Genomic DNA, 13,351 nt, shown 5'->3' with positions numbered 1-13,351 from the left:
TATTATTATATTAAATAAAAATAATTTATGCATCAGTATTTTTCAATTCAAATTAAGCAACATAATAATATACTATGAGCCCTCAGTTGAAACGCCTTTGTGTATGGTGGCAAGCCAACGAAATAACGGCGAGTTCGCGCGGACATTGTGTTGTTGAAAAAAACCAAATAACGACTTTGCCGACAAACATACATATTTACATACATACATACATACATATGAGATCGCATACATATTGACACCGAATTGTGCGAATTGTCGCGGAGTTGACAAAATTTGTTTCAATCGACAATTTTGCGACAATATCGATCGGCTATGTTGTCTCGTTTGTCCTTTTTGCAGGGCTTTGCTGTTGAAAATTGACTTATGCTCTTTTGAAATGGGCTAAATCGACAAACTATAAAATAATGATAATAAGTAAACATATAAAAGTACTATATGGACTGTGCTTAGAATATATAGAAGTAGTTAATGATTTCATATAAATGGCAATTTTATATAAATTTTATAATTTAATGCACAATATGTAGTGCATAATATGAAAAAAATTAAAATAATATTTCAAATCGCTAAGAGGTCACGTTGCCAATTCTCCTTTCTGAAGAGAACACCAGACAAATTCCTCAATTTCTGATTTTTAGCATCGTTGTGAGGAGACAGCTTGTGGGCGAGGGGAATAGTAGGATCAGTTGTAAAATTAAAACTTCTTCAAATTCAATTTCATTCATTTTTATTTTCGCGCATTTGCGGTAGGAATTCTATATGAAAACCAAATGTGGTTTACCAGGCGCACAGAAAAAATAGCGCGGCGCAGAGTTATGAACGAACGCACTTTGCTTTGAAGCCGACGCACGTTCCTTATGAATGAATTTGTTGTCGTTGTAATATGAAGTACTTAGAAAATATGCCGCGAATTTGCTTGAATATTATTGGCCGATGATGGCGTTTACCTTTTTTGTCACTTGCGCGAATGTTTGATTTTTTGCGAAAGACATATTGAGGGACATATATATGTACATATGTGTACATATATGCAAATATACTTGGACATGCGAATGAAGGAAGGCAATTTCAAGAATATTCACATATAAGTAGATATATGAACATTTGAAGCAAGTAAACAGCAATAGCTGTTTGAGTTCACAGATTCCACAAAGTAGTTTATATATTGTCTGTGGTGCTGCTTGTATAGCACGCTTCCCTATTTGCAACGTGAAGTATTTTGCTTAAGTTCAAATCCTATCAGATATATTTATATACTTTTTTTATATTTTTATAACCCTTTTTTATTAAATGATATTTTAATTATATTTTCATATTATTTCCCTCATTATTTACATTTTCTTTTCATAAGTCAATTATTTCCCTTTTTATTACTTTAATTTTTGTTCATGTGCATACCAAAGAACATCTGTGCATATGTATGTGTATACATTTTGCTTATAGAGTGGTGTAGTTCGTTGCGTAAATTGATAGGATGGTGAAATTTTATTTTCGAACTTCCGCGTTTTCGATGTTCCCTCATCTTAATTAACATTTTAGTACTGCTAACATTTGCTCCTTCTCTATTCATTTACGTTCTCTGCTAGAACATTCTGGCAACTACGAATTCGCTGTCTAGTTACTTCTGGCAGTTTATCGTCAATTCCGATTTGTTCTGGTCATGGATAATATGATTCGATACTCTTTGATTTGAGAGAGCGCTGTCAAAGTCCAAATTTTTTATAACATTTGACAATTGTGCCATTAAGGGAAGAAATAAGTTTTGAGATTTTTAAATGTATTTCTTGGGTATTTTTCGGTTTCCATTTTACAGAAAAATATACATGATTAAAATTAGTTTAACAAGCTAGATATCCTATGTGACTTCTAAATATAAGTACATGTATATTTTAATCACAAAAGATTTCAAAACACACAAGTTTTAAATAACCTAAACATGATCCTAATTTCTTTTTTATATACTCAATAAACAACTATCTTTTGAGAATTCATTCGGAAGTCAAAGTTTACATAACATTTCTTGGGAATTCTAAACAAAATATGTATATACGTTGACAATTGGTACTGCTAAGCAAAACAATACTCTGCGACAAAATACCGCTCTTTCTACGTAAAAATCACCAAAAAAAAATTACCCACTGATTTAGCAATTTATTTCTGCGGGATTCTTAGTGGTAGTTCATTGTTTTGCTTGTCATCTGTTCAGTAGCTCATGAACTCCTGGTTTTCTTGGCAGCACTGAATGTTCATGAGCTCTTTTAGAAGGCAAAGAGAGGAGTTTCGGATCATTTTATCTATAGTTCTGGTACTCGTGTTCGCCACAATACGAATGTAAAGTTATTTCAGATTATGAAATCAATCCTTCTGTGGTTCTATTTACATACGTTCCTTCACGACTCTTAAGTAACCCTGTTTTTAAGTATTTCGAAAGTGGGTTTAAAGCGAAGTGTCAGTATTTTTTTCAATAGCATAAATTTCTTGCGTGATAAGGAATGAAAAAAATAAAACTTTTATAAATCTTAGTGAATTAGTGAATTAAATGATGAACTCTAATTTCTGTTAAATTTGGTACAATAAAAGTAGTTGTTATAAAAAATTCACTAGTTATATAGGTAGATATGCAAGGAAGAGGAGGAATTGCTGAAATCCCAAGTACCGTTCATTTCTTTAAGGTGAGAAATTTATTAAGGATATTAGTACGATATAAAAACGTCTAATTTCTTAGAGAAATTCTGCACAATCCAAAAGTTCCCACGAGTTACAACCAGAAACCCATTATAGTTCAAAAGAATTACAACAATGTGCGCCTTTATTTCGGGAGCGGAAAACCCAGGATAGTATAAACATTTGTGTAATAAGTGGTGATGGCGACATAAAGCATATTCAAATAAGTGATACAGAAAGTGAATTTGCTGGATTTGGCTCCCTTACCAATTCAAGTGATAGCAGCTTAGATAGGCAAAGAGAATTCAAAAAAAGTTTCCCAAAAATTTCGGTGAAAAAAAAAACAATTGAGTCAGGGCGTTTGAATATGAAGGAAAAGATCATTCAGCAAAAAGAACATTCGTCCCTGAAATCCATTTATCATTCTGAATCAATGGAACTAGAGATTGGACTAAATCCCGCGCCTGATAAACATAAAAATATAATAAATGGGAAAGAAGTGGGTAAGTAAGCCTTTCATAGTTAATATCAAAAATTAATTATTGAAGTTTAATAATTGCAGGAAGAATAGTGTTTGATTAGGTCAATACAGGTTTACTGAAAGTAAAGTTTTTTTTGCATTATCCTATGCGTGCAATATAACAAAAACAAAAATTAATCCAATATCTATATACTTTTTATGCCCTGAACAGGGTACATTAAGTTTGCTACGAAGTTTGTAATACTAAGAAGGTAACATCAGAAATCCTATGACATATACATATATATAAGAGATCAGCGGGATAAGCTAAGTCGATTTAGCCATGTCCGTCTGCATATAAGCGAGCTAGTTCTCACTTTATAAGATATCGCTCTAACATTTTGCAGACGTCAGCATATTGCTACCATACAAACTGAACGATCAAAATCAAGTCCTTGTGTGGAAAACTTTTTTATTTGAAGATATATTTTCACGATGTTTGCACAGAATATTGCGTAAAACCTCCAAATAATAGATAGGACCACTATAGCATATAGCTGCCATACAAACTGATCAAAATCAAGTTCTTGTATGGAAAACTGTTTTATTTGACAAGATATCTTCACGTACTGTGGTATGGATTATTTTCCAAGCCAACGATACAATCTCTGAATAAATTGTTCAGATCAGATAGCTATAGCCGAAAGCTGCTATATAAACTGGCTTTTGTAAGGAAATTTTTTTATTTGTAAGGATATTCTAGCATCGTTGCAACTGATGTTAACGTGTTTTGCTTGGTTAGAAAATTGGTAATTCCAACATATTACAAATATATAATATATATATATATATATATATATATATATATATAACAATATTAATATGTACTAATATTAAGTGAAAAATTTAGTATAAAACAATCAAATCAATGTAAATGTAGTGATAATATAAATTTGGTTTCAATATCAGTTAAAATTTTATGATTACTACTTAATTCAGTAAATATTATTTATTTTGCTCATATTGAAATAGTTTTAAATCCATATTTTTTGTTCACAACTTGACAAAAGGGGCCCTTGTGAGATTTCTAACCAGAGCTGAGCAGCAGGTTATTTTAAAAGATTAAACTCCTACTTATCCACACTTGACTTCAACTTACTTACAATCTCTTTTGCATGCTTACTGATACCAAATCATCTAATACCTCGTCCGACTCCGACGGAACAGCAATTTCATGAGCCTTGCAATATATGACTTAGATAACAATACATAGCTCATTCACCACTAAATTACGATATTCTTTACAACAACAACACATTTTTGGAATTACGTTTAGACAATTCACAAGCTTCGTTTTATGTCTTATGTCGTATTTCAATAGTCTTAAAAAATACGACACTTGTGAGCATCCCTTAATTGTTGTATGTCATATACAATATTTCTATACTTCACCAGCTGGGAGTGAAAAATTAAGAATACAAAAATGTCATGAGAAAGTGACAAAAAATAAAAGTAAAGCTTCTTTATGTGAAAACTTACTTAATGCTGAAATGGCGGCGATTTGCAATAAAATCATTTCCAACCATAGAAACAACAAAATATTTTTATATTTTATAGTTGTCGTATTTCAATTTTGTATGGGAAACAACAACAGCATTGATATGTCAGTCATAAAAAAATTAGACAATATGACGATATGACACATTGTGAATACCTTAATTGTTATATATATTACTATACCTTTCGTCCCTGTTTTCTTCCAAAACTTTTAATATTAAAATTTACCCATTCCATATGGCAAGTACTATTAAAGTTTTGTTGAACCAATGTCACTATTCTTTAATTTTATTTCAGTATTAGCGAATTAGGTCGGTCCTCCTTTAATATGATTTAAAAAATTGTAAAAGAGAAGGACAAAACATATTAAAAATTTGGTTATGAAAGCATTAAACAAGTTTTGCTTTTGCCAGAGAAATTATGCAAATACCGACATGAAAAATCAAACATATACTGGAATACGAAGCGTGGTTTTCGATACACGCGAAAGGTGACGGAAGTTAGTTGACTCCATGCAATGCAGATGCCTTGCAGTTGTTGTTATTGTAACGGTATATTTAGTCCCCGCTCGGGTGGTAAGTTTTAGTTCTTTTGTCGTCGAGATCATGGGATCTAACGGGAGGCCCAGGAAACGAGCTGCTGCGACGGTGTCGAGCCAAGGGAAAATGGGTGTTAGATGAGTGGAGTTCTTTGGGCATACAAAGAGGTAATTAGTGCCATGCGGAGACTCATTGCATGCAGGACATATATTGGGTATGACTCCAAGTACGCCATTCACCGAGAGAGAGTCGGTGAAGGTGTTGATAGCTTCACTATGTATGGCGGTCAGTGCATGCAGAGGAAGGACCTCTTGATGTTCCTAGGAGGCGGTTCCGCTTCAATCAGACGACTGCAGGGGTGGTTCCTACGGAAACAATGCAGCAGAAAGTGCTTGGAGAGGAGCTTGTGATGTTCCTTGGCCGGAAGTATACGGGCCTCATTATGTAGGTGTTCGTTTGGGGACATCAAGAGGCATCCCGTGATAGTTGGGAGTTCGTCTGCGTTGCACTACATTCAGGCATGCGTGCATTTATAACCGAATATCGCTCCTTCAACTCTAAGCTTAGCTCCACTGAAGTTAAAAATCGGTTCCGCAGGTTTAAGTTCTTTAAATTTCAGTCCATCCATTAATAATAATAAACCCAACGATTACCCTCCTCCCGCCCAACCGACGCGAGGGGCGCAATCCGCATACGTGCGGAATTAGCCGTGTCAGAAAAGGCAAGAGAGTTTTTTAAGTGTTGAGATCTAAAACTGCTCAGCTACAGAAACAAAAATTTCAACAGCTAAGATCTAAAGTTACAATATAATAAATTGTTACATTTTCATTTATTAAGAGAAAACAATAAAGTCTTTTTAATTTTGAAAAGTGAGTCAGATAAGTCAAATGTGCTGGAATGAGAATTAAAATCATGACATATACGGCGGAATGGCTCGTTTAGTTCAAAATTTGATCTACAGGATTTTAGCAGTAAAGGTCTAAACTGCCTCGAAAGGCGAACCGGGATATTAAATTTAATTTCAGACAGGAGAAAAGTTCCATTCAAAAGTTTTACTAAGAATATTATGCCAAGCATTTCCCTACGACTAGAAAGTGTAGGTAGATTAATAAGTTTTTAACGACTTGTGTATGGAGGTAGACTTACCCTAGCATCCCATCGGAAATGCGCTAAGGCGAAAAGTAAAAATTGTTTTTGAACCGACTCTAACTTGTCAGAATGGATTTGGTAGCTAGGGTTCCATACCACAGAGCCATATTCCAATATAGGTCTAACCAAAGTTGTATAAAGTGTTTTAGTAATATACGGATCTCTAAATTCTTTAGACCAACGTTTAACAAAACTGAGGACAGCTTTTGCTTTCAAGACCATGGTATCAATATGAAGACTGAAATTAAGCTTAGGGTCCATATTAACTCCCAAATCAACAAAGTTTAAAACTTGCTCTAGAATATGGTGTTTTATTACGTAAGAAGAGGGGTGCACAGATCTACGGGAAAAGCACATCGTCTTACATTTATTGAGATTCAATGGCAAATCATTTCTATAACACCATGCAACCAAATTGTTTAAGTCTGTTTGCAACAGACACCTTTCCTCAGTTGAAATGTATGATTTAAAAAGCTTTACATCGTCAGCGTATAATAAAATTTTTGAGAATTCTATTACTGAAGAGATATCGTTAATAAACAACAAGAACAGAATCGGGCCAAGATGACTACCTTGCGGAACACCAGAAGAAACATTAATTGTATCTGAAGGTGTATCCTCAAATATCACTCGTTGTGTTCTATTATAAAGATAGGAAGATACCCATTGAAGGAATCTTGGCTGAAAGCCCAGCAGATCAAGTTTATGTATGAGAATCGAGATATTTACTTTATCGAAAGCTTTGCTAAAGTCTGTGTATATAACATCCGTATGCTTATGTTCCCTAAAACCCAATGATACATGGTTTACAAATTCAAGTAAGTTTGATTTAGTCGAGTTCCCTTTACGAAATCCATGCTGAGATGGGGAAATTAACGGAGAAATCGAAAAGGTTATATGGTCAGTGATGATAGCTTCAAAAAGTTTTGGTATAACTGATAGTTTTGCGATACCTCTATAGTTTTCAATGTTGGATCTAAATCCACTTTTATGCAAAGGGATTATAAATGACTGTTTCCATATTGAAGGAAATATACCGTGTTTAAGAGAGGAATTAAATATCCTTGTCAAAGGCAAGTAAATATATTTGGCACTATTTTTTAGGCAGCATGAGGGTATCATGTCTGGGCCATAACTAAAAGATGGTTTTAACTTATTTAAATTAAAAAGGACGTCTTCTTCAGAAATAACTGGGGCGTTAATTAAAGTATTCGAACACAGCACTTGCTGATAAGAAAAAGTTTTGGAAGAATTATTACAGTAGTTTGACTTGAAAAATTCTGCAAACATATTGGATATAATATCATTGTCACTTGAAATGATAGATTTGTATTTCATTGCGGACGGAAATTTGGAAATCCTGCGTTTGGAGTTGACGAAATCATAAAACGATTTTGGATTACTTACAATATTTTTTTTAACTTTATTTAAGTAATTATTATAACATTTTTTGTTTAGGTCAAAATATTGTCGACGCAATAGCGAATATTTAGAATAGTCGACAAGTGAACCGGTTTTTTTAAAATGTTTAAAGGCTCGAGTTTTTCTGTTTTTCAATTTATATAACTCTTTCGAAAACCACGGACTTATAGTTTTGTTTTTGTTAACAATTACTATTGGAACATACTTTTCAAATAATTTCATAATAATATTATTAAAATGAGAGACACTCAATTCAATGTCACCATTATAATTAGGCCATGTTATTGTAGAAAGTTCTATATTTAATTTTTTTTAAATTAGCTTTTGCAAAGTTAAACCGAGTACAGAAGCACGAAGTTTGATGATTATTATCCCGTACAATGCCTGAGATTTCGACAGATATTTCCAAAGCAGGATGATATGAGTCCTCTGGTAGAACAAGAGGATTACTCTGAATAACGGAACACTTTGCAGAGGTATCAACGTATACTAAATCTAAGCATTTTATTCGGAATCAAATTAATTTGGTTCAGACCCAACTCGGACATTTTTTCGAAAAACTCATTAAAACATGACCGATTGCAAATCGGCACGATATAGTCATCGAATGGTTTCCACGAAGCACACGGTAAATTGAAATCACCTAATACAATTATTGAATCTGCATTATTTGCCATCGAGGTAGCACTATTTATTAAAGAAGCATGCTGCATGTATACAGATAAGTCCGAATGGTGTGGTATATAAGATAGGGTTAAATAAATAAAGCAACTATTAACGTATACTCTAATACATTTAAATTCAAATGAGTCGGTACCTGGAACAAGAATATTTTCAGATGGGATAGAGGAATGCACGGCAAATAGAACACCTCCACCGATTCTGTTCAGTCGATCACATCTAAAAATTTGAAATTCGCTGTTTAAAACCAAGTTTCTGTAAATCCAATTATATGGAAATTAAAATTGGAACTGTTCAAATACAAGTCAGTTAATTTTGTATTAAGACCTCTAACATTTTGATAATAAATGCTTAGCGAATTTCTACCAATCAGTTTTTTATATCGGTGGTTGCTTTTGGTAATTTAACACTGTTTTCCTCAGTTTGACTTCTAAGTTTAGGTTTAAATTCGCGTACAAAAGTCCCAGGTGGCCAGAATGAACTATCTAAGATCTTTTTGAATGTTTCAAGAGATACGTCTATTTTAAACGATGATATACTTCTATCATAATTGAAGTTAAATTTACGTATATTGATATCATCGATTTTTAAACGTGACGAAATGTAAGATTTAATGTCCTCCACCAAGGTATCTTTGGCAAGTCTCGAAATAAATATAGACTTTTTAGGTGGAATAACTATCAAGTTATTAACTGATGCTACTAAGTTAATAGGGGGAGCCTCTGGAATTGTGAGACACTTATTACTATTAGATAGAGCTTTTGGGGAATTGAGCTCTTTGGAAGTTGACGGCTTATCACCTTGAGGGCAAGGAGAAGAGAGATTTATTAGGTCATTGGGAGGAGACGTTCTTTTATGAACAGAAGAACTAAGTGTTACTTCATCGGAAGGACGTTTACGCTTAGGAGCAGGTTTAGAGGATTCGTGAGAATCATTCAGGCACTTAAAAGATTTGAACAATTTTTCATAGTGCCTAAATTTTTCAGTGAGGGTTGCAAGATCACGACCGATTTCGTTAAAGCCATTGCGTGTCTCCCTATAAACTTTAAATAGATCGATTTCAATAGATCTACAATTTAAACAGGACCAACGCAATCCCTTACAGTCGATAATAGAATCTAAGATTCTACCAGTCAGTCCAGCACATTTAATATGGGCAAGCCCATCACAAAGCCAGCATGAAACGTAGCGATCTGACTCGCCTTTAATGTTACAATTGGGGAAGTTACAAGACATAATAAACCACAAGAATGAAGATCAAATAAAAGAGTAGGTAGAACAAAATTTAATAGGTTAATAATAAATTAGTGTGTTAATAAAATATTAATAATAATAAATTCAATTAAGAACAATTTTTTTTTATCAAAGTTTAAAACCAAGACAATTTGAAGAAGCAATATAGCGAGCAGTTTTAGAAGCACTGTAACAAATAAAAAGCTAAACGCAACACAGCTGTGAATAAAGAAGTAAATAAGATAAACAAAGTGAGAAAATAGAATAAAATAAAACAAAATGAAAGAAAGGCTGACTCGGCACCAAAAATTGGAAAGTTTCAACTTTTTAATACTTTTTAATACCGCACAAAACAGAACATAAAATACTTATCATGAAACTGAGAGTTTAATCACTAAAAATTTGTATTAACACGGTAATAAAAATCAGTTAAACTTCGAGAATTTTTTAAAATAAAAACACAAATGTACACAGCTAAAAAAATTGCAGCTTAAGAGCTTGAAGTGTTGCCACCTTTGTCCTAGTAGATGTTTTTTTCTTTGCGAATCCACTTCCAGGAGCTCTGTCCAAAGATTTAGTTGCGCCATATAATTTATAAAACTTCATAATGAACACATAATGGCTACATTCTATGCGTTTTGCGATCGTCCTCGCACTTTTTTTCTTTTAAAGTAAGAATCACACTTTTTGAGCACTTGTCAGCTTATTCATACTTGCAGTAATGAAACACATATTTACCATAAAGCAAATTGAACGAAAAATCGCAAGCAACTGTAATTAACGGAAAACTTGCCACTACAATTCCCTGTATCAAATTACAGTTATATATCTTAATTTAGTGCTTAGCTATGGAATTTTATATATTTTCGATTATCGGCGTTTTTTGGACGTGCCAGTGGTTCGATTACGTCCATCTACGAACTTTTTTTTTTTGCCAAGGAACATGTGTACAAATTTTCATTACGATATTTCAATTCGTCTCGTTATCCTGATCATTTATATATACATAACATTTTTTTTTGACGTGCCAGTGGTTCGATTACGTCCATCTACGAACTTATTTTTTGCCAAGGAACATGTGTACAAATTTTCATTACGATATTTCAATTCGTCTCGTTATCCTGATCATTTATATATACATAACATTTTTTTTGACGGGCCAGTGGTTCGATTACGTCCATCTACGAACTTTTTTTTTGCCAAGGAACATGTGTACAAATTTTCATTACGATATTTCAATTCGTCTCGTTATCCTGATCATTTAACATCATTTTCATCACAAAACTGTTATACTATGTGGCAACATGATGCAAATCTATAAAACGGCTGGTCAAACCATATAGAGTTAAGAGTTTCCCAACATTACGCTTCGATTTGTTTGCTTCGCCTTGAAAACATTTTATGTGAATGTTCTCATATGGTACAAAAGCATACATCAAACTTATCTGTCAAAGCAAAATTCCGAAACAAACGTTGTATGTGAATCAGCCATTAGTAATAAACTAATGCAAATATAACACACTCGTTTCGGTTATATAAATCCGACTGTCGAGGGAATGGACACACAGTTTTTAGTAACATCTAAATCCATTCGAGATTGATCATATACAATGTCTCAAAATGATCTGGATGATCAACTAAAATTTATCCGCCCGTTTGCAGATTGTAGAAATCGGATCATTTTCACGCACAGTATATACAGTTAATGGAATAACTATAAATTACTACAAATAAGTTATAAAGCACGCTACAAAACTTGAATTTGGTTCAGAGGATCAATGTCAGGATAGACATTTGTGGGTCAAAACATGTTTAAAGATTAAATAGTTAAAAATTATAATTTTCAAGATCTATTATATAATATATTGAAAGCTAAAGACAACCTTCGAACCGTTACAAAATAGATATAATAGACCTTATACATACACATTTGCAGAAATCTTTATGGAAATAGTCGGAACGGTATACATTATTACAGCGTCAACAATTCCGTCAACACACTTTTTAAATTTCTAGAATTTCCCCAATTTAATTCGCCAATGATTATAATTACGAAGATTTAATCCCACTTATATCAGTGAGATAAAGTTGTTGACAGCGTATGACAAAAATGCTCTGTTCAAACAAATTTACAGAGTAACTGTACATGAGAGGTAAGCTTACACAGTTGTGCTAGAACATTCCTAGTCCTCTAATTTACACACATCTTTGCTCTATCAACTATTTTTACTTACTGCCGGTTCGGTTCTATTTGCTGCCTGACTGACATACCTGAAATCAGAAATCTTGTTTGCTGATAAAAATATTTTATGTATTATTTGGTGAGGTATACGTTTCAAGCATCTATATTTTAAGTTGATTTTAGTTCAGTTTCGTATATTGGGCTGAAAAACTTTTCCCTTATTGATTCCCTCAGTGATTATTGTTTTAAAATATTAGTTATGGATATGTTAAAATCTTCTGTAGACATAATTTCTACAAAATCGTTAAGGTTTAGAGCAACATTTGTCATTAAGTTTTCAATTCTTTATAAACCTCTGTAATGAGTAATTCTTCAGTACTTGCATTTTGATCTAATATTTTTGTTTCTGTTTTTCAAAATTTTCGTTAATTTGACGTTGCTGATCATTATTTTTAAACTGATTGTGTCCTTGTTTCTATAAGGTTGTTGTGGTGAGGAGGGGAAGATTACCACATCTCATTGCCATAGTTTTCAATTTCTTGCTATATTTTCGAAAGAACTTTTAAACTTTCAAAATGTATAAAGTTTGCCACGAAGTTTTTAACACCGAGAAAGAGCCGTCGGAGGCTCTATAAAGTATATACAATCACGTTCTAAGTATAACATCATTAAAATGGCCTCCACGACTTCTTTTGCAGGAACGAATTCCATTCACCCAATTTTCGAGTACTTTTTTCACTAAATCAAGTCCTATGGTCTGAATAGCACGTTCAATATTGGTTCCTAAAACTTAAAGAGAGTCTGGTTTATTGCTATAGACCAATCACTTCAAATAACCCCACAAGAAGTAGCCTAGTGGTGTTAAATCACAACTTCTTGGAGGTCATTCAATGTCACAATTTCTTGAAATTATCGAAGTTTCAAACTTGTCTTGCATTAATTCAATTGTTGCACGTGCTGTGTGACACGTAGCCATAAAAAGTTGGTTATCATCGCTCTATACTGCTCCATTGAAAGTAACGTTAGTTTTCTTCGCACCAGTATCGACAGTTTTGTTCATTTGCCGCACCAATCAGATGAACTGAGCCCAGTCGGAGAAGATGATTTTCTTAAAAAAATCGTTATCGTTTTCAAGTTGTTCCAAGGTAAAGTGAGCAAATTCACGACGTTTACGGATGCATGCCCAAATCTTTGAGAACGTCTTATTATCGACAAATAGCGGTCTTCAGCAACACTTGCCTGAACGGCAGCAATATTTTCATTACTTCGAGCGGTTCCTTGTCTGGCACTTGAATATTATGTCAAGAAAATGTACTCTCGAAATTTTTAACAATTCGACGAATAGCGGGCACAGATGGGCGATTATTACGACCATAAAATGGCAAAAGCGCACGAAAAGTTGCAATTGGAGAACGATTATTTTGATAATAAAATTGTATAATTTGTAAACATTGCTCTTGC

At 33.3% G+C, this 13,351-nt stretch overlaps 1 protein-coding gene across 3 annotated transcripts in view; it reads left to right on the top strand.

Moving 5' to 3' along the window:
* Positions 1-2,319: 2,319 nt before the first annotated feature.
* Positions 2,320-13,351, top strand: part of LOC106620721 (uncharacterized) — a 37,922-nt gene continuing 26,890 nt past the window's right edge. Inside the window, exons 1-2 of one of the 3 annotated variants that reach the window (XM_014239306.3) lie at positions 2,320-2,675; positions 2,729-3,170. In XM_014239306.3, the coding sequence (XP_014094781.2) occupies positions 2,622-2,675; positions 2,729-3,170 (496 nt within the window). In that variant the 5' untranslated portion in view covers positions 2,320-2,621. Of the gene's footprint in view, positions 2,676-2,728; positions 3,171-13,351 lie in introns of those variants that run through there. The other 2 variants (XM_036373940.2, XM_070106731.1) reach the window with 2 other exon arrangements.

The sequence above is a fragment of the Bactrocera oleae genome, chromosome 3 (assembly GCF_042242935.1).
Source record: "Bactrocera oleae isolate idBacOlea1 chromosome 3, idBacOlea1, whole genome shotgun sequence".
Classification (NCBI taxonomy): Eukaryota; Metazoa; Arthropoda; class Insecta; order Diptera; family Tephritidae; genus Bactrocera; species Bactrocera oleae.
The sequence above is the reverse complement of the archived record's forward strand: the minus strand, read 5'-3'. Positions and strand labels throughout refer to the sequence as shown.